The sequence below is a fragment of the Cyprinodon tularosa genome, unplaced genomic scaffold (genome assembly GCF_016077235.1).
Source record: "Cyprinodon tularosa strain WSP-4 unplaced genomic scaffold, ASM1607723v1 ctg1252, whole genome shotgun sequence".
Classification (NCBI taxonomy): domain Eukaryota; kingdom Metazoa; phylum Chordata; class Actinopteri; order Cyprinodontiformes; family Cyprinodontidae; genus Cyprinodon; species Cyprinodon tularosa.
Genome location: NW_024038062.1, coordinates 60,374 through 82,152, shown reverse-complemented (window position 1 = coordinate 82,152; position 21,779 = coordinate 60,374). Strand labels below are relative to the sequence as shown.

At 47.7% G+C, this 21,779-nt stretch overlaps 2 protein-coding genes across 3 annotated transcripts; both read right to left on the bottom strand.

The window, feature by feature from the left end:
- Positions 1 to 941: 941 nt before the first annotated feature.
- Positions 942 to 11,802, bottom strand: ciz1b (cdkn1a interacting zinc finger protein 1b). 2 transcript variants are annotated; one of them, XM_038276574.1, is made up of 16 exons: positions 11,731 to 11,782; positions 11,214 to 11,320; positions 7,691 to 7,742; positions 7,522 to 7,609; positions 7,304 to 7,452; positions 7,101 to 7,165; positions 6,974 to 7,026; positions 6,764 to 6,892; positions 6,592 to 6,686; positions 6,403 to 6,496; positions 6,234 to 6,338; positions 3,690 to 3,809; positions 3,565 to 3,616; positions 3,360 to 3,481; positions 1,035 to 1,320; positions 942 to 994 (listed from the first exon to the last, which is right to left on the bottom strand). In XM_038276574.1, exons 2-15 carry the CDS (start codon positions 11,227 to 11,229, stop codon positions 1,261 to 1,263), a joined length of 1,200 nt encoding a protein of 399 aa, XP_038132502.1. In that variant the 5' UTR covers positions 11,230 to 11,320; positions 11,731 to 11,782; the 3' UTR covers positions 942 to 994; positions 1,035 to 1,260. The 2 variants fall into 2 exon arrangements, with proteins under 2 accessions (XP_038132502.1, XP_038132503.1); XM_038276575.1 differs by lacking the exon at positions 11,214 to 11,320 and having other exon boundaries at positions 944 to 994; positions 11,731 to 11,802.
- A 3,646-nt stretch (positions 11,803 to 15,448) lies between these two features.
- kazald3 (Kazal-type serine peptidase inhibitor domain 3) lies at positions 15,449 to 19,937 on the bottom strand. The gene is made up of 4 exons (XM_038276573.1): positions 19,076 to 19,937; positions 16,613 to 16,773; positions 16,376 to 16,523; positions 15,449 to 15,956 (listed from the first exon to the last, which is right to left on the bottom strand). Exons 1-4 carry the CDS (start codon positions 19,593 to 19,595, stop codon positions 15,889 to 15,891), a joined length of 897 nt encoding a protein of 298 aa, XP_038132501.1. The 5' UTR covers positions 19,596 to 19,937; the 3' UTR covers positions 15,449 to 15,888.
- Between the last annotated feature and the right edge of the window lie 1,842 nt (positions 19,938 to 21,779).

Here is a 21,779-nt window from a genome sequence, read left to right as displayed (position 1 = left end):
GGTTCTGTCAGTGGGACCGTGGTTCTGTCCGTGGGACCGTGGTTCTGTCCGTGGTTCTGTCTGGGTTCTGTCAGTGGGACCGTGGTTCTGTCAGTGGGACCGTGGTTCTGTCCGTGGTTCTGTCTGGGTTCTGTCAGTGGGACCGTGGTTCTGTCTGGGTTCTGTCAGTGGGACCGTGGTTCTGTCTGGGTTCTGTCAGTGGGACCGTGGTTCTGTCAGTGGGACCGTGGTTCTGTCCGTGGTTCTGTCTGGGTTCTGTCAGTGGGACCGTGGTTCTGTCCGTGGTTCTGTCTGGGTTCTGTCAGTGGTTCTGTCTGGGTTCTGTCCGTGGTTCTGTCCGTGGTTCTGTCTGGGTTCTGTCAGTGGAACCGTGGTTCTGTCAGTGGAACCGTGGTTCTGTCAGTGGAACCGTGGTTCTGTCCGTGGTTCTGTCAGTGGTTCTGTCTGGGTTCTGTCAGTGGAACCGTGGTTCTGTCAGTGGAACCGTGGTTCTGTCAGTGGAACCGTGGTTCTGTCCATGGTTCTGTCAGTGGTTCTGTCTGGGTTCTGTCAGTGGAACCGTGGTTCTGTCAGTGGGACCGTGGTTCTGTCCGTGGTTCTGTCTGGGTTCTGTCAGTGGGACCGTGGTTCTGTCCGTGGTTCTGTCTGGGTTCTGTCAGTGGTTCTGTCTGGGTTCTGTCCGTGGTTCTGTCCGTGGTTCTGTCTGGGTTCTGTCAGTGGAACCGTGGTTCTGTCAGTGGAACCGTGGTTCTGTCAGTGGAACCGTGGTTCTGTCCGTGGTTCTGTCAGTGGTTCTGTCTGGGTTCTGTCAGTGGAACCGTGGTTCTGTCAGTGGAACCGTGGTTCTGTCCGTGGTTCTGTCAGTGGTTCTGTCTGGGTTCTGTCAGTGGGACCGTGGTTCTGTCAGTGGGACCGTGGTTCTGTCCGTGGTTCTGTCTGGGTTCTGTCAGTGGTTCTGTCTGGGTTCTGTCCGTGGTTCTGTCCGTGGTTCTGTCTGGGTTCTGTCAGTGGAACCGTGGTTCTGTCAGTGGAACCGTGGTTCTGTCCGTGGTTCTGTCAGTGGTTCTGTCTGGGTTCTGTCAGTGACAGTGACCCCCCCAGCGTTCCCCCCCTGCCTGTGGACCAGAACCTCGGCCCGCTCCATCAGAGGCAGTTAGCTGCTGTTCCTGCAGCGGCCACCAGGTGGCAGCCTGGCTCTCCGTCGGCGCCTGATCCTCCAACTTCCTCATCTTCAGCAGACCCCCGGTGCATTCTGGGTAATCAGGTCGGGGCAGGTCCGTCCTCACCTTCATCCTCTTCTCCTCTTCCTCTCCTGTGGCTCTGAGAACAAAGATCAACGTTCTGAGCTCAGCTGGTTCCAGCAGACAGACTGACCGTACTGGATAGAACCCAATATATCCGTTACTGGATAGAACCCAATATATCCGTTACTGGATAGAACCCAATATATCCGTTACTGGATAGAACCCAGTATATCCGTTACTGGATAGAACCCAGTATATCCGTTACTGGATAGAACCCAATATATCCGTTACTGGATAGAACCCAATATATCCGTTACTGGATAGAACCCAATATATCCGTTACTGGATAGAACCCAATATATCCGTTACTGGATAGAACCCAATATATCCGTTACTGGATAGAACCCAGTATATCCGTTACTGGATAGAACCCAATATATCCGTTACTGGATAGAACCCAATATATCCGTTACTGGATAGAACCCAATATATCCGTTACTGGATAGAACCCAATATATCCGTTACTGGATAGAACCCAATATATCCGTTACTGGATAGAACCCAATATATCCGTTACTGGATAGAACCCAATATATCCGTTACTGGATAGAACCCAATATATCCGTTACTGGATAGAACCCAATATATCCGTTACTGGATAGAACCCAATATATCCGTTACTGGATAGAACCCAATATATCCGTTACTGGATAGAACCCAATATATCCGTTACTGGATAGAACCCAATATATCCGTTACTGGATAGAACCCAATATATCCGTTACTGGATAGAACCCAATATATCCGTTACTGGATAGAACCCAATATATCCGTTACTGGATAGAACCCAGTATATCCGTTACTGGATAGAACCCAGTATATCCGTTACTGGATAGAACCCAGTATATCCGTTACTGGATAGAACCCAATATATCCGTTACTGGATAGAACCCAATATATCCGTTACTGGATAGAACCTAACGGAATATCTTCAGAACGGCTCCAAATGACACTAAACTCATATGGGAGAGTAGAACATGATGGAATAACGGAAAATCGAGGACCCAATGGAAAAAAAACGAAATTCCCCTTTAAAATAAGAAAAAACTGCATTGTTTTATTTCAAGTACTCATATGGTACTCCGGCCGCGTACACCATGGACGTAGCATGTAAACCAGCCTCCGCTGGTTGCGGTCTGAATGTAGCTTCAGGGTTAGAGGTCCAGCTGTCTTCCATCCAAGGTCGGGGGTGTTGGCCTAGTGGTTAGAGCAGTGCTCTGTGCTCTAAGAAGGCAGCCGGTACCCGGTTCGATTCCCGCAGCCTGCACTGTGGCTCTCTGAGCAACACCCTGAACCATAACATGTCCAGCATGTGAGCGGAGAGCCGTTCTCAATTCAAAGGCTGGAGCGAGGATTTCGCTTCGCTCCGATGCGCTCACAGCGTTAATTAAAAATGTTGGATTATAAAATTTGTAAAATAACATTTATTTGATTTAAGTGTGATAAAAAGTGGGATAAAATATCATAAAAACAAACACTAACTATAGCTATAAAAATACAGAGTGGGTTTACATGAAGGGATCTTTGTGGTTAGAGCCTGTTTTTAAAATTAACAGCATGAATGCATCATTCGCTATTATCTCATTAGCAATGGAACTGAAAGTGACCTTTTTAATGTGATTTAGTGAAATAAATGAATAATTAAACAGGAAACAACATGAAGGAGCGAGGTGTTACGTTCACAGCTGCATCATTTAACAGCCAGTTAAATAAAACGATCCACATGAATCGGTTACATCAGTAAATCAAACGCCGTGTGTCGCAGCGCCGTGACATCATCCTGTTTGACAGGACGGATTGTGCTTCCTGGACGGATCGGGCAGTGACAGGTGCTTCAGATACACCAGAGGAGCCGCGCCCTGAAGCCTGCTGGGCTTCAGTGCACAGCTAGAAACATGGACGCCAGCGCTGACCACGGTTAAAGGAGGGAAAGAGGCCTGAGCTAACGGCTAATAGTGCAGCTAACGCTGAGCTAGAGAGGATTCAAACAGGGAGCTGTGCGCTAGCAGCAGGCTAACACAGCTGCAGAGCAGAGGACAGGTGTGTGTCTGTTACCTGCAGGTTCTGGTAGTGTGTGTGCGTCCTGCAGTGTGTGTGGCGAGCTGCCGTCTCTCTGTAGAAGAACTTTTTGCAGAGCAGACAAACGAATCCATGAACCGGAACCACGAAGCTGCTTCCTGCAAACACAGTCCGGTTAAACTGGATCAGTCCTTCATCACCTCTCGGAGGTGTCCACCGGGGGGCGCCGCGGCCGGAGTACCGTAGGTCCGCTGGGGGTCGAACTCCTCCTCCTGCTCCTTGGAATCAACAGTCTGTAAGGGAGCAGTCATCCGGGTCAGAGAGAGGGAACGGGTTCCAGAGCTGAGAGCCTGAAGCAGAACAAACCTCAGACCGCTCCTCATCTTCATCATCATCATCTACCACCTCCACCTCCTCCTCCTCCTGGAAGCAGCCCACAGCATCAACAGTGATGAGCTCCTCCTCCTGCTCCTCCTCCAGCTGCACCTGTGGGGGAAAGCAGAGGCTGAGCATCTTTAGCTGCCATCAGGTCAGACTCTCACAGGTATTAAAGCTCTGATCTTCCTCATCAACGCGTTTTTCTGCGCCATGTTTTTCTCTCCCTCTCTGTTTACATTTGATCACTGCTGCACTTTAAGAAACGCAAAAATAAACGACAATTAAAGTCGTCTAAGTCTGAAAGGCTAAATCTGCATCAGAGCTTCTGCTGCTCACTGATCTCTGTTTATTCCCTGGATTCTGATTGGCCGTTGGAAGGACGTGGGGGAGTGAAGCCATCGGCCGCCATATTGGTACTCCCTAGTTAGAGCGGTATCAACGTAAACAATTGTTGCGCTACAGCATCGAACAACCATGATGTTCTCATTTTCAGGGACTTTAGACTTTAAAATAAGAAGTCAATAAATCAGGTAATATTAGATATTATATAAAACCATCACAATAAAATGAATAATACAGATGAACCAGAAGTCAGTGGCGGTTCTAGACCAAATGTTTCAGGGGCCAGGAGGGGCCAGCGTGTTTTCCTGGGGGCCCATAGAAGCATTAAATAGGAAACAGGTCAAAGGATTCAAATATATTAAGAAATCTGCATGAAGTGAAATTTCTATTCATTAAGGTTTAATTAAAATTCTGTCTTATTAGATCAATAAACATTCATGAATTTAACTTAAAAATTAAGGTTTTCTCCCAAATCTGAATTAGAACTCAAGAAAAACTGATAAATTCAGCCGTAAAAATTAGAGCAATTTGTTTTGAAAAAAAAAAACATCTAACAGATGGAAACTGGGATCGTATCTCAGCACCACTGAAACCATCACCTTATTATTGTTGGATAATTAGTAAAACAGAATTTATAGAGAAAAGAAACAGATCCAAAGGACCCATCAGTAACCATGTCTGTTCCAGCGCAGATCATCATTAGAATAGAGTATTACCGTAAATCCTCTAATATTGGCCTGTATTCCATTAGCGGCCGGGCCTCTAATAACGGCTGCCTGGCTGTCAGTGGAGCTAAGTAATGGCCGGACTCATACCTCCTCTCTGCCTCAGCCGTCCCTAGACCCACAGCGTATAGAGCAGACCACGCTGCAATATTGAGCATAAATCAAAAATGTCTGCATCAATCTTACTGTGACACACTGCTGCTGCAGGAGGATAATCAGCCACACAATCGTTCTGATCTGAAAGACACGTGATCAGCGGTAGGTCTGCTGGAAACCAGGCAGCGTTAAAATGACTGAACTTCGTTGTTCTGAGTTTCCCTTGAAATATTACAGCTGCTGGAAGATGTCTGAATAATGTTCTGTACATCGTTACTTTTTCAATAAATGAACTTAGTATTTTATTGGTTCAAAGAGACACAGATTCAGTTTTTTATTCATTCCACTGTTGGTCTGTTTGATCAAATAGAATAGAGGCCTGCCTCTAATTCTGGCCTCCTTCCAATAATGGCCTGGACCAAGATGCACCTGAGTGAAATAAAGGCCCCGTCCAATATTAGAGGATTTACGGTATGTCTTCAGTACAGGGGCCGGGGCATGATCTACAGGGGCACTGGCCCCCTTTGCCCCCTGTCTAGAACCGCCCATGCCAAAAGGGCTAAATTGATGATGTATATGTAATATACGTGTATTGATTACGTTGTTATAATAATTACATCTTAGATGTCTGGTAGTGGAATTTATACTGTATATATGCTCCCTGCTGTCCTCTGCTGCCCTCTGCTGCCCTCTGCTGCCCTCTGCTGTCCTCTGCTGCCCTCTGCTGTCCTCTGCTGCCCTCTGCTGTCCTCTGCTGCCCTCTGCTGTCCTCTGCTGCCCTCTGCTGCCCTCTGCTGCCCTCTGCTGCCCTCTGCTGCCCTCTGCTGGCCTCTGCTGCCCTCTGCTGGCCTCTGCTGCCCTCTGCTGGCCTCTGCTGCCCTCTGCTGCCCTCTGCTGCCCTCTGCTGCCCTCTGCTGCCCTCTGCTGCCCTCTGCTGCCCTCTGCTGCCCTCTGCTGCCCTCTGCTGCCCTCTGCTGCCCTCTGCTGCCCTCTGCTGTCCTCTGCTGCCCTCTGCTGCCCTCTGCTGCCCTCTGCTGGCCTCTGCTGCCCTCTGCTGTCCTCTGCTGCCCTCTGCTGTCCTCTGCTGCCCTCTGCTGTCCTCTGCTGCCCTCTGCTGTCCTCTGCTGCCCTCTGCTGCCCTCTGCTGCCCTCTGCTGCCCTCTGCTGCTCTCTGCTGCCCTCTGCTGTCCTCTGCTGCCCTCTGCTGTCCTCTGCTGCCCTCTGCTGTCCTCTGCTGCCCTCTGCTGTCCTCTGCTGCCCTCTGCTGTCCTCTGCTGCCCTGTGCTGCCCTCTGCTGCCCTCTGCTGCCCTCTGCTGCCCTCTGCTGCCCTCTGCTGCCCTCTGCTGCCCTCTGCTGCCCTCTGCTGACCTGCTCCTTGTGCTCTGCAGACTTCATGTGCTCCACAAACTTCCTGGGGGTCCTGAAGTGTCTCTGGCAGACTGGACAGAAGGGCCGCCCCCGCTGTTTGCACACCTGGATGAAAGACAGAGGATGAAGAAGATGATGAAGATGATGAAGAGCCCCCCTCCCCCCTCACCTTGTGCTGGGCGGTCCTTCTGTGGACGATGATGTCACCAGTGAAGTGGCTCTGGCAGGTGTCACACCAGCGCTGTGTCTGAGGTCGGCGCCCTCTGCAGGCAGACAGAGGTTCCTGACTGCTGGATCTGGGTCAGTCAGAACCAGAACCGGTTCTCCCTGCTAATGATGGATGTGTGTGAGGCCGCACCTGTCCAGCAGGGGGTGTGCATTCAGCCGGATGCTTTGGGTGACGTCCTGCAGCTTCCTCAGGTGTTCTGACCCGGTCATGTGGTCCTGGAAGTCCTGGACAGCAGAAACACACCCTGCCTTTGAGTTTTCCTTCTGTGGTTCTCTGATCATCCCCGCCGGCTGCTCCTCACCTGCTGGGAGCCACAGGTGAGCTTACAGACATGGCAGTGGAGAGGAGCCGGGTGTGGGTGGGCGTGGCCAAACGCCCTGCTGTCGCTGCTCTGCTGGATGGTGACCTTCAGGGAGCCCACGCTCTGCAGCTGCACACACGCCACAACATGCCTGTTACATGCTAACCGCACGCAAACACGGCCTGGAGCCACCAGGACCGCCGGCCTCACCTGAGCCGCTCGGCTTTCCTCTGCTGCCCCCTGCTGCTCAGAACCAGAAACATCTGCTGGAACAGAAACAGCTGCAATGACGGGTCCAGAAGCTCGGTAAAGTTCTGATTAACTTACAGACACGCACCTCCAGCTGGGTCACATGACCCGGGGGCTTTGGGTCCGCAGAGAACAACCGCAGCCACCTGGTTTCTGCAGGAAACACCATCAACTCAGCGGGACAGTGGTCCAAAAATCATCTGATCCACAAACGGGTCCAATCTAACCGCCAAAGGTCCAGATCAGGACCTAAAAGCTTCTGTTATGGAGACCATAAGGAACCAAACTGACCCGTTCTGTCTGCTTCTCTTTATCTGAGTCTCCCCTGAACCTCCAGCAGAACCCTGGCCTCCGGCTCGGGTCCACCCATCCTTCGCTCTCTTTTCCCCCGCTGTGGCGGTACTGCAGGGCCGCATGTCGCAGCTTCCGGATGCTGAAGCCTGGAAACAAACGTTCAATTGGTGAGATGGATCAGCAGCAGGAGGGGGAGGGGGGTTAGGTTTATACACCTGCTGAGCTGGAGGCAGAACCTTCTGACCCGGGCTCCGAGGGAATCGAACCTTCGCCACGCCGCCCTCTGCTGCAGGAAGGAAACACCTGGAGGAGGAACACAACATCTGGAGGTCAGAGCTGAAAACGGAACGGCGTGACGGAGGAGGCTGGATCCAGCAACCGCACCTGTCCCTCCTGCGACTCTGTCTGACCATGATGACCTCTGACCTCTCTGCACCTGCGCAGAAAGACAACCTTTAAAGCTTTATGGTCCGTAAAACAAAACCAACTTCAATAATTACATTCTAACGAATTTTATTGATCTCACACTGGAGAAATTCCCTCTCTGCATTTAACCCCTCCCCGTGGGGAGCAGTGGGCTGCTATGGTGCGGCTCCCCCTGGGGAGCAGTGGGCGGCCATGGTGTGGCTCCCCGTGGGGAGCAGTGGGCTGCTATGGTGCGGCTCCCCCTGGGGAGCAGTGGGCGGCCATGGTGTGGCTCCCCGTGGGGAGCAGTGGGCTGCTATGGTGTGGCTCCCCGTGGGGAGCAGTGGGTAGGGCTGGGTATTGTTAAAAAAATTTCGGTTCCGGTACCAATACCGATACCTTCACTTCGATACCGGTTCCTGAACGATACATTTTTCGATACCAGTTTTATAATATCAATTCGAAAAAAAAGAAAATTACACAACATAAAAAAGTACAAATCTTGAGTTTTATTTTAAGCTCTGTTTTTCCATTTACATTTTTCCTCTTACATAAAAAAATAAATAATTCAGTGTCTAATATTCACTGTTACATTGTGAGGACCTTTTTACTTAGCAGTTTTCCTTTAGAAAAATTACCATGTCTGACAAACAAGCCCGTTGAATGGGATCCTACTGACAGCGCACCGCTGGTATGGGGGGGGTCTGAGCGGCTCCGACAGAAATATTGAAGGCAGGATGAACTGACTGCACTGATTACGTTTTCAGGTGGATTTTCCCACTTAAAAACATAATAAAACTACTTTATTCCCACTGATCACAGCAAATATAGCTGCAAGGCAAATAAAGGATAGAGTAGCTCCGCCCAACGCGCGTCTGACCCACTTTGCGACCGCGCAGCCAGAGCAGCAAAGCTTCTTCAGCAGCGCGTCAGAAGCTGGTACAAGCAGCAAAAATGAAGCAGCAGACGAGATTTTGCTGCTCTTGCTGCGTCCAGTTTGAAAGCAGCATGATTCACTCCGCTCTGGCTTTGCTCTGCCCACGGGCTGCTGAGAGGAGGATGGTCGCGCTGGCTGCGGTCCGCTCTTCTTGCAGTCAAACACAGAGCGACTTTCTGCTCTTAAATTATTTCCGTGCACGATGTATTGCATTGCGCACTATTAGCATCAGTCTTAATAAAGTGAAGCCGCACTTTTGACCTGGGGGGCATTTTAAAGGGGTTCCGCGACGCTGCAACCAGTTCACAAAAGATACACATGAACCCTGGCTGTAGGCGTGACCACCTGTGTATTTTTCCTGGATGACGCAATCACCTTAAGTGTTCCAGCCAATCACCGAAACTTGGTACCGAAAGACGAGGCATGTTTCGATACTCTGTAGAACCGAAGCATTTCGGTCGGTACCATAAAAGTACCGAAGTTCGGTACCCAGCCCTAGCAGTGGGTTGCCATTGTGCGGCTCCCCTTGGGGAGCAGTGGGCTGCTATGGTGCGGCTCCCGCTGGGGAGCAGTGGGCGGCCATGGTGTGGCTCCCCGTGGGGAGCAGTGGGCTGCTATGGTGCGGCTCCCCTTGGGGAGCAGTGGGCTGCTATGGTGCGGCTCCCCGTGGGGAGCAGTGGGCGGCCATGGTGTGGCTCTCCGTGGGGAGCAGTGGGTTGCCATGGTGTGGCTCTCCGTGGGGAGCAGTGGGTTGCCATGGTGCGGCTCCCCTTGGGGAGCAGTGGGCTGCTATGGTGCGGCTCCCCCTGGGGAGCAGTGGGCCGCCATGGTGCGGCTCCCATTGGAGAGCAGTGGGCAGCCACGGTGCGGCTCCCCTTGGGGAGCAGTGGGCGGCCATGGTGCGGCTCCCCTTGGGGAGCAGTGGGCTGCCACGGTGCGGCTCCCATTGGGGAGCAGTGGGTTGCCACGGTGCGGCTCCCCTTGGGGAGCAGTGGGCTGCCAAGGTGCGGCTCCCATTGGGGAGCAGTGGGTTGCCAAGGTGCGGCTCCCATTGGGGAGCAGTGGGCTGCCAAGGTGCGGCTCCCATTGGGGAGCAGTGGGTTGCCACGGTGCGGCTCCCCTTGGGGAGCAGTGGGCTGCCAAGGTGCGGCTCCCATTGGGGAGCAGTGGGCTGCCACGGTGCGGCTCCCATTGGGGAGCAGTGGGTTGCCACGGTGCGGCTCCCCTTGGGGAGCAGTGGGCCGCCATGGTGCGGCTCCCATTGGGGAGCAGTGGGCTGCCACGGTGCGGCTCCCCCTGGGGAGCAGTCGGCTGCCATGGTGCGGCTCCTGGGGAGCAGTGGGCCGCCATTCGGCTCCTGGGGAGCAGTGGGCCGCCATGGTGCGGCTCCTGGGGAGCAGGGTGGGGTTAAGGGTCTTGTCAGGGCTGCTGACTCTCACTCCATATCCACAGTTTGTCACACTAAAAATTAACGGACATTAAAACTCAACTCCATTCCACTTATTTATATATAAAAATCCCATCTGATAAAAATCCAGTCGGCGTTTTCAACACAACCTTAGCGCTAACACAGGAAGCTGTGCAGGATTGAGATCCAGTCCGTATTTTAGTACGAGCCCTGTTCACCAGATATTGGAAGAAAACCAGGATATCTGAGCAGTGATTATTGCGAGGTGAAACACTTTTATCTTTATTCTATCTGCACTAATTAATGAAGATTTTAAGCAATCTACCATTTGAGGAAATATGAATAAAACAGCAGCTAGTTAAATTTATCAATGTAGAGGCTGAGTTTAGGATCTCATCATATTGACATCAAATGGTTCGTTTTCTCCATATTTAATGCTTTTATTAGTCGGCTTCACTCATTGGTTGCTGTAATCTATCCTCCTGGTTTAGTCCCAGTTTTAATCCATGTTTTCCTCACAAGTTAAATAATTATTGCTCAGTGTAATTTAATAATCTCTGTTGGATTTTAGGAATAGTTAAACCAGGACAAATATAAAAGTTCTTAAAGCTTTCAGGTTTGCCTCTCAAACCCACAGGAGCTCCACAAAAAGAAAAAGAAGCATCGCATTTTATTTTCCTAAAGATCGGCCAAGAAAAGACCAACCGCATCCAGAGAGGACATGAAGAACATCTCAGCTATCCTGGATTCATAGAGGAGGAACCACAGGATGATCTCATTTATCATTCATTAAATTATTCATTTATCCTTATTGTCCAAAATGAAACATCCAGAGAAGTTTTTATTGAATCTACAGCCTCCTAGAAGCTACGATTGTTTAGCTGTTTTTTTCAATTGTAAAAAAAATTGTATCAGTGCCAGTAATCCAGTCAGAATGTTTATTTTACTTCAACTGCAGAGAATAATAAATAAAGTTGTGAAATTCTTAGTTTAAAGAACATTTAAGATGCAAGTATTTCAGTAGTTCTGCTTTACTTCGATTCTCTAAAAATCTGCAGAATATAGAAAATTATGGATATTTCCACATAACTACAGGTAACTGATTATTACTCAGTAACATTTACTGTTCTATTAAAAATCCTCTGAAAACCTCCAACCTTTATCTGTCCCCATCTGACCCTGACAGGGTTTCCTGTTGCTAAATCTCCCTCTGAGCTCCAACTCTAGGCCACTTCTCTCCTTTAATGCAGTGAGGATCTGATCCCTGCATCACAAAACAGGATTAGATTCATTCAGCTTCATCAGTTGGAATCAAACACATCCTGGATTTATCCCTTCAGGCTACATCTGCCTCATATTCAACCCTTAAAACCGTTAGAAACATATTTTTGTCTAAATAACCCGGCCGACTAAACAGAGAGATGCAATCAGTTAGATAATACTAGTAATTATTTTATTTCCTAATACAGAAGCAGGTCGAACAGAGCAGAAAAACTAAAATCAATGTTTTTTAGAAGGAGAATTGGAAGCTAGCTCGGCTAAAAGCGAGAAAAACTACCAAATAAGGCCTTTTCCGTTTGGTTTCTCTTCTATTGCTAACAGCTGTTCCTGTGCTGAGATAAACATCTGATGAAACCTAGATGTGGATTTTATAAATAATTTAATTTAACTCACCTCAGAGCTAGCAGCTAACTCCACCGCACAGAAACAGAGCAAAGCTAGTTGACCGGGATCCCTCTATCGCCCCCTACCGGCCAGGATGAAGACCTAAAAACTAAGCATCCAAACATCTGGTTAAAATCAGACAGACTTCTTCCTGGTTGCTGATCAACGTTTCTGTTTAAATGAAACATTCTGTGATAAAAATAGGAGCATTAGGGAAGTTTTACCAAAGGTTAAAGAGTCTTACTTTAAAATCTCTCTGGTTATTTACCCAGTGGCAGAATTTTGGCACAAAAATTTTAAATTTGATTTAACATGCTGCTCCTTTTGTGAATGTCCAGATGAATTCCTTAATCATCTTTTTTTTTTAATTCAATTCTATTCAGTTTATTTCTATAGCTCCAATTCACATCATGTCATCTCAGGTCACTTTCCAGTTCACCAGATCATCCAGTCAGATTGATTCAAAGTTTTCTATCTAAGGAAAACCAGCTGATTGCATCGACTCATTGACTCTTCAGCAATCCCTCACACTAAGCATGCTTGTAGCGACAGTGGAGAGGAAAAACTCCCTTTGAACAGGAAGAAACCTCCAGCAGAACCAGGCTCAGTGTGAGCGGCCATCTGCTGAGGCCCACTGGGGTTCAAGGAGACAGAAGCAGACATAGAAAAAGAAGCATAGATACAAAAGGCAACTGTCAACCAGCTCCACAGGCGGCCCCGTCCAGGAAACACACAGCCAGGCAGACGAGCTCCGAGCCAGCTCCCATGTCAGAGGATGAAGAGAGCACATCCAGTTAGTCACAGTCAGAGAAACAGGACTACACTGGAAAACAGGCCAAGCTCCAACATCTAGAAACAAAGGTGTTGATGGCAGCAGCACAGCTGATATTTCTCTCCAGGATGGAGTCACAGCCAAACAGGAACAGACCAGATGAAGCTACTATGAGAAAAAAACAGATTTCTTTTCTTCTCCTTTTTCTTTTAAACTATAGAGAGACATTAAAAATGGGTCGTCCCTTAAAATTGAGAAGATCCCAGAAATAACCATCACCCACATATTGTACTATGTCGATGATATTGATAGTAAACTATCAGATATGGCAAATATTGTCTTATCGCTTGTCAAATATCTAATACATATCTGTAAATGGAGAGGTGTCATGATTTTCTTAAGAGATCTGACCCACATGCAGTAAAGCACTCAGAGAACCAGGGTAAAAGTTTGAACAGGTTTATTGATGAAACCAGCGGGGTAGGATTCAGGAAACACAGTGAACTGGTGAACTGGAAGTTAGTGGAGAAAAACTTTCCTCCCAGAATCCAGTCGGTGTGGGTTTTTCTGGAGGTTGATACACGTTGGAGGGCGTACAGGTATAGACTAAGTTGGACCCAGAGGAGCTATTGAGCGGACTGGCACTTGGGAATCCAGGAGGACTTCAACGGAGCTTGTGGAGGTTAATCCCCTGCTCCGTGTGAGACTCAAACAATCCTTCCAGGGGAAGAAGGCCAAACATCAAGCTTACAGGAAGGCTTCCTGCCGAAAAGGCAAAGATAAAAACACAGTTAGAACTCAGAGAAACAAAGACTCAGTTTGACTCAGCCAAACTCAGCTTGGCTAGAGTACCCAAAACTGGCAAACACTCTGGCGCCGAGGTAGTGGCAGTCCGCCGCTCAAATAGTCCTCAGTGATGAGTCAACCAGCCGCAGGTGTGTGAGAGGACCAACGAGGACAGGGCGCCACCTGGTGGCCGAGGGAGAGAAAGACACAAAAAAAACAAACCCACACAAACTGGATTTCTAACAAGAGGTTCTACTCCTTGTTTTTATTTTATTTTTTGTCAACCAATTTAAAATGTATTAAATTGGTTAACAATTTAAAGCTTGCTCTATTTTTAATTCATTGGTCTTACTGTTTACGTATATGTTCTTATTTTTAACCCTATGTTCTATTTTTTTCTACCCGTGTTGTAATGTTTGTACCTCAGCGAGTCTTTGTATAGTGTTTGTTATATAAATAATTAAAATAAAGAATATGACCATTAAGTTCCTTTTACTCCTGATCTTATTTACTTGAAAAAGTAAATATTATTCTTAAGGTTTAGCTAAGCTGTAAGTAAATTAGAGACATTCACCTTCTGTGTTCGGCCAGTAAAGATGATTGTTATGAATATTTTCCTCAACTTTACGTTTGAATTTATGAACACAAAATAAGACACTAACAGAAAATAAAACGTAGACCTCTAGATATTATTAATGTTTTATTACTTGGTTTGGAAAAAACCTTAAAAGTATAAATATAGATCATAACAAAATGTATCATAGTGATAAAGGAAGGAGGGAAAGATTTAAAGTAAAAAGTTGCTCATATTCAGAATTCAAACTTCTGAAAGTTCTTTAAATCTGAAATGATTCCATCCTGTTCAATCAGTGTTTTTAATTCAGAGTAATTTTCATGTGAATGTGCTTTACTGGAGGCATCCATGTTTGTCAAAGAACACTACTGCCACCTACTGGTTAGTGACATTGTCACGGTGCGGTATCGGCTGTTGATCAAGTCCCAGTGCTGTATCTGGTGTTTGTCACAACGCGCTATTATCCAAGTCATCTTGAAAACATTCTTCTTCCAAATGTTGGCTACATATTACGGGTTTTTTCTCTGGCCAGAAGTTCGATGGCAAATCCTCCCTCTTCAAGTTGCCGATCCAACGACCAACCCGTCCGTGGAGGATCAGGAATCAGAAAGGTGGAATAACTCTTTTTTTTCACTTTTACCCGATGTATTCCAGCATCCAGCTGCCATGCACGTGGGCATTGTCAGTTTCACTATAGCTCTGGTGAATTTCAATGGTGAAGTCCTCTGGAAATCTTCAATAATTGTTGTTGATTGCAGATGTGTCTAGTAGTTCCCATTGATTTAGCTTGGAAAGCGGGGAGAATGGCGCTAGGCTTACCGCACCGTGACGTCACTGCTGGAAGATGGCAGGAGGGAGGGGCTACTATGCATTTGGGCAAAAATGGCCGCTACCAGACTTGTTTTTATTTTTTTACTGATTAATGCTTCATTCATTAATCACAGCAAACTTATTCATTTTAGGTATAAATAAAGATCCATTGATTCCTTTAATGAAAACCAGGAGAACAAACTCAGTTCTTCAAACTTTAATCTTTGGTTCTTGGATTCAAGCTAAACCAAAATCCAGCTGTTTATTTTAAAGAAGATTAAAAGTCCTCATTTTAAATGAAAGCAGCTAAAGTTTACAGGAGTTTAAATTTGTTGGACTGTTTACTGATGAAGTGTTTTTTCATTTTGTCTTTATTCTTTTTGTTTGGCGGGGGGGGGGGGGGGGTGCACTAAAGAGACAGGAAGGAGCCGATTAGCTGCTGTCTTCCTGTCTGTGTTTTGGCGCCTTCATCTGCAGGAAGATCTAAACTTTTACAGCTGCAGGTTTCTCCCATTTCATCCCAGTGAAGAAGCTGGATGTGCGCGGCCCTTGGCCCCCAGAGTTTAATGGATTCCCCACATGCTGCTCCAGCTTCCTCCCAGACAGACGGGGAGGATTTCATCCCTGCTGCTGGCCTCAGAGGAGAACTTTAGCTTCCTGCCGTCTGAATCTAATGCAGATGGAGCGTCGCAGTCAATCCTGCTGGATTTCAACCGTCGGAGGGAAAAGAATCAGGATCTGATGTGTCTCAGATCCTGATCCATAAACATGAAGCCAGAGATTCCTTCAGTATCATCTGTAGTTTATTATTGTACCTTATTACAGAAGCTCGTTTCTGACAGTCAGCTGGTTCATCATCAGATCATCCATCTTATTCGTCTGACAAACCCAAAACTGAGGCATGGCAGGAACATTCCCTGCATCCTGATGGGAACTGGAACCCAGTGGATTTACCTGGATGAAGGCGGCACCTCCTAGAAATCACCCAGGAGGCGTTTCCATCTAATAACCAGATCAGCAAACTCCGCCTCCATCAGTTTGGGCTTTTATTAAAAAAATAAAATAAACTGAGCTTCATCAGGAAAGTTCATCCTATGAGGAGCAGCTGACTGAAAAACTGCAACACATTGAACAGATACAGCTGCCCCACCAAAATAAAAGCCCAACATCCTGCTTTCACCACGTCAGCTAGCAGGAAGTGATGTCACACCAGTCAGAGGTAGTCTTAGTCATAGTCGTCTATCAACTGCTTCATCTCAGACGCACTGCGGGACAAGTACGAGGACAGCTCATCTAGACAGACAGGAGACATATGAGACAAGTTAGACAGATCAGAGACAGGTCAGAGACGGCTGAGACAGGTCAGAGACAGGAGAGGCAGGTGAGACCAGTGACACACAGGTCAAAGACAAGTCTGAGACAGTTAAGACAGTTGAGAAAGGTGAGAGACAGGTCAGAGACAGATTACCGAGGTCAGAGACAGCTTACACAGGTCAGAGACAGGTGTGAGACAGCTGAGACAGGTCAAAGACAGACGAAAGGCAGGTGAGATAGGTCAGAGACAGGCGGGACAGGTCGGAGACTGGAGAGACAGTTGAGAGACAGGTAAGACAGGTCAAAAACAGGTAAGACAGGTCAGAGACAAGTGAACTTTTAAAAGATAAAGAACACTTGGGACATGGAGGACTCGTGATTCCAGTGGTTTGCCCCACCTTCCCCCAGTACTCCCAGTACAGCGGACGCAGAAACAGATCCCAGATTGTTCTTTGCTGTGCATCGGTATGTCCCTGAGTCACCTGGCTCCGCCCCTTCGATCTGCAGCCAGCTGGACAGCTCAAACCTCAGAGGACCACCCCTGGACTGGGGAACAGAGGACAGCTGGTGTCTCTGAGAGGACAAACCTAGGTTCCCCGCTGTTTTAACAGGGGCAGCGTCAGCAGAATGCATACCTGGACAGAGATGTGAGGGTCGTCTCCTGGTAGGACGACGTCCCGTCCATCCTTCCTCCACTCTACCAGAGCCATGGGGAAGGCAAAGACCTCACAGAGGAACACTAGACTGCTGCCAGAACGGTTCACCTGGTTCCGAGGGGGAACCTTGATCACAGGCTCTGAGAGGTGGGACGGTGGGGGACAGAGGACGGACATGTTAGACCAAACAGGGGGACAAAGACACGAAAACAAGTATCTTCTGAGGAAGATAAAGTGTAGCGGAATGAGCGAAAAAGGAAGCAGATTAACTTCAAAATAAAAGACTGTTATAAATCTTTTCTAATGGAAAACAGGAAACACAAGAGAAAACTTTCTACATGGCTGAACCAATCAGATCCGGATCAATGAACTGCTTCAGATCCGGATCAATGAACTGCTTTAGATCCGGATCAATGAACTGCTTCAGATCCAGATTAATGAACTGCTTTAGATCCGGATCAATGAACTGCTTTAGATCCGGATCAATGAACTGCTTTAGATCCGGATCAATGAACTGCTTCAGATCCAGATTAATGAACTGCTTTAGATCCGGATCAATGAACTGCTTTAGATCCGGATCAATGAACTGCTTTAGATCCGGATCAATGAACTGCTTCAGATCCAGATTAATGAACTGCTTTAGATCCGGATCAATGAACTGCTTTAGATCCGGATCACTGAACTGTTTCAGATCCGGATCAATTAACTGCTTTAGATCCGGATCAATGAACTGCTTTAGATCCGGATCAATAAACTGCCTTAGATCCGGATCAATGAACTGCTTTAGATCAGATCAGATCAATTAACTGCTTTAGATCCGGATCAATGAACTGCTTTAGATCCGGATCAATGAACTGCCTTTGATCCGGATCAATGAACTGCTTCAGATCCAGATTAATGAACTGCTTTAGATCCGGATCAATGAACTGCTTCAGATCCGGATCAATGAACAGCTTCAGATCTAGATCAATGAACTGCCTCAAATCAGATCGGATCAATGAACTGTTTTAAATCCGGATCACTGAACTGTTTCAGATCCGGAACAATGAACTGCTTTAGATCCGGATCAATGAACTGCTTCAGATCTGGAGCAATGAACTGCTTCAGATCCGGATCAATTAACTGCTTCAATCAGATCAATGAACTGCTTCAGATCCGGATCAATGAACTGCTTTAGATCTGGATCAATGAACTGCTTTATATCCGGATCAATGAACTGCTTCCGATCCGGATCAATGAACTGCTTCCGATCCGGATCGATGAACTGCTTCAGATCCGGATCAATGACTGCTTCAGATCCGGATCAATGAACTGCTTCAGATCAGATCAGATCAATGAACTGCTTCCGATCCGGATCAATGACTGCTTCAGATCCGGATCAATGAACTGCTTCAGATCAGATCAGATCAATGAACTGCTTTAGATCCGGATCAATGAACTGCTTCAGATCTGGATCAATGAACTGCTTCAGATCCGGATCAATGAACTGCTTCAGATCAGATCAGATCAGATCAATGAACTGCTTCAGATCCGGATCAATGAACTGCTTTAGATCCGGATCAATGAACGGCTTCAGATCTAGATCAATGAACTGCTTTAGATCCGGATCAATGAACTGCTTCAGATCCGGATCAATGAACTGCTTTATATCCGGATCAATGAACTGCTTCAGATCAGATCAGATCAGATCAATGAACTGCTTTAGATCCGGTTCAATGACTGCATCAGATCTGGATAAATGAACTGCTACAGATCCGGATCAATGAACTGCTTCAGATCAGATTAGATCAATGAACTGCTTCAGATCCGGATCAATGAACTGCTTTAGATCCGTATTAATGAACTGCTTCAGATCAGATCAGATCAATGAACTGCTTCAGATCCGGATCAATGAACTGCTTTAGATCAGTATTAATGAACTGCTTCAGATCAGATCAGGATCTTTAAATCCAGAACTCCTCTCAGCTGTGGTTGGAGGTTCTGAGGAGGTGATGGTGGAGCTCCTGCTGCTGAATCACGGCTCCCTCTGTTTGTAGAGGGAGAAGGGTGGGGTCGTCAGTCTGGAGGTGAGGGGCAGCAATCCCCCCACCTCCCCATCTGGAGCACAGCTCCTAGAACCAGACCTTTGTTCAGGAGGAAGCTGGCCCCCACCCTCTGTTCATTCACTGAACACTGACTTCATTCTGGTTCCTCTGAACATTCAACCAGAACTGGTTCTGATCCAGTCCTCGTTTCAAAGAACCTCAGAGCTAATGGGGCCAAACAGGATCAATGTTATAGAAACCCATTCATGACTGTTTATGATGCATAAAGCAGGAAGTGTTTCCTGAATATTTCATTTGGTTTAAAACCTTATTGGGTCTAAAATAGTAAAGATCTATTTCCTGAAAAGTTGGGTTGGTTCTGACCCAGAGAGAGAGACCCGTTTTCAGGTGTCGGTACCTGTCCGGCAGGGACCCCTCCCTACGGTTCGGAGTTCCGGGTCGGAGAAGGCGGCCTCTCTGAACCGACACATGTTCCTGTAGGTGGTTCCGTCGCTGCCGCACAGCGCCTCCTGCTGCTCACACACACACACCTCCTCTTCATCCTCTCCTCCTGCAGCGGGCCCCGGGTCCGCCTGGCACCGAAGCCCGGTTCCACACAGACCGTAGAACACATTTAGGGGCCCCGGGTCACAGGCCTGGCCCTCCAGGTTCCCACATTCCTGACAGCATCCGCAGGAGTCCAGAACCAGTCCGGCCCGGCAACCACGGGTCTGCGGACACAGCTCCGGATTGCACGGTCCGCAGCCCTCTAATCCGGTGGTTCTGGTGCCGGTTCTGTTCCTGCTCTGGATCCAGCCGTCTACCAGTTCCTTCTCCGGTGGGACGTATTCCAGAAGGGGGTCTGGGATGGAGGATGGGACCGGTGGAGCCGCCCTGGAGGAGAGCAGGTCCAGAACAAGGAGGAACAGAACCAGCATCTCTGTATCCCTGAATGTTGGTTCTGTTCAGCTCCCGTGAGATGATGAAGGTTCTGAGCGAGGTTCTCGATGGTCAGACCCACAGACACATTCCACTCAAGTCCACAAACACAAACCTCAGAGGAATTCCCAGAACACAGAACCAATCTGGATCCAAAACCTGGAAAGATGAGAAAACAGAAACAAAATTCTACAAAACTAAAGAATAAAAAAGCTGAAACAGAACCAGGAGATAAAAAGACCGGTTCTGGAAAACAGAACGAAACGTCCAGAAGAAGAAAAAGTGGAGCCAGAAGAAAGAGGTCCAGCAGCGGTTTGGGTCAGACGGAGTCTGAGGTTCAGTCTGAGCTGCTCAGCACACAGTAGAGTCTGAACCAATGCAGCACACTGCTTCCTGTCATGCTCTTCAAAATAAAAGCCTCTCTGACTGCTCAGCAAATCCAGTTCCTGAACGTTCAGCTAGAGTTCTGAATGAACTGCAGGTTTAGATGGCACCTGAGCTGGTCGTCACGTTCTGCAGAACCTCAGAACTTGCTGAGGACGGAAGAGAAGGGAAAACAGAGCAAGTTTGGCGACGGTGGGAAGAAAAACATCTCTGAAGCGAATCTGATTTCGGTTCAGACTGGGTTCAATAAGGAGAACAGAACCAAGAACTGACATCAAATCTGATAGAACCGATGAATTTGGTGTTTCTGATCAATTGTCTGTGATAGAAGCTCAGAGCTGCAAACTTTTCCTTGGTTCTTCCAGCAGTTTACAGGTTTTTCCTTCTACCTTCTGCTCTGCCTGGGATTCATCCCAAACCCTCCTACAAACACACGGGGAATCATGAGGTTCAGTTCTGAGGAGAAACACATGGAGAAATAAAACACACTCCAACAGCAGCATGCAGCTTTTATTTTGAAGGGAAGCAGCTTGTGTTTCCTGTTTGACTCTTCTCTCAGCAGCTGGATGTTTGCTGGAGTCTGAGCTGACAGCTGCTGAACCCATCAGTCACAGGAGGTTCTCAGGGTTCTCCAGGAGCTCCCAGGTTCCAGGAACATTCAGTTCAGGTTCTCATGGCTTTACCAAATTCTGCTCTCCTTTGGGGACAACAGGAACCAGAAGAACAGATGGATTAACCTGGAGCGGATTCAGCCTGAAGAAAGCTCCGCCTGCCAGGGGTATGAATAATTCTGAGCTGAACACAAAAGCTGGAGGTAGAATACAGCAGGACCGGAGGAAGGGGCCCAACACGACTTCTGCTCGGGGCCTCGGCTAACCTGTGGCCCCTCTGCTGTTTGGATCTTCCAGGACCAGAACCTGGACTCCACCCTCAGAAACCTGCCAGGTCCTGGTCCAAACCCGGCTCCTGATTCCATCTGCTCTGCCTCCTCTCTGACCTCCATGATCTAATTTTAGAGTGTTTCTGTGGCCCCACCCCTTCAAAATAAGAGCCTGAGGAGCCGCAGTAATGACGGGTTTGTGGTTTCCTGCTTCTTTCCGTCCTGCAGCCGCCGTTCTTTCCCTGCTTCAGTTTCTGCTCAGAATTCAAACTGACAGATGGGTCAGGATACTGGAAGGATCTGGATCAGAACCAAGGAGACCTGTTCAAACCCAGAAGCAGATCTCTGTCCATCACTCTGATGTTCTTTCTGAGTTCTAAAAGGAACAGAGATTATGTTGATGATGTTCAGTTGTTGTTTCTGGTAAACAGGACTGTTCATTAAATGTCTCCTGATGTTCAACGATGATGAGATGTTCTCCTAGAGGAACCAGCTTGGATCCAGGAGGTGTCATGGAGCTGAAGAGTGACCAACGTTCAGAACATAGAGCTTAATGAGGACTTTTAAAAAGGAAACTTTACAGAACAGAAGGAAAAGTCCGAAACCTGGATGTGATTAATGAAGGAACCAGAGGAGAACAGGAAACCATCCTGAAGAGGGCAGCATGGAGAAGCGCTTAGTCCACCAACAGAAAGGAAGGCCTTGACATCACCCTTCACCCTTCATTTGGATGGGATTAAACTGATTTCAGATAATAAAGTAAAAAATCTTGATGTTGTTTTTGATCAGGACCTGTCATTTAAATCCCAGATCAAAGAGGTTTCTAGAATTTCCTTCTTTCATCTGAGGAATATTGCTAAAATTAGAAATCTCCTGTCCAGGGGTGATGCTGAGAAACTAGTCCATGCATTTGTTACTT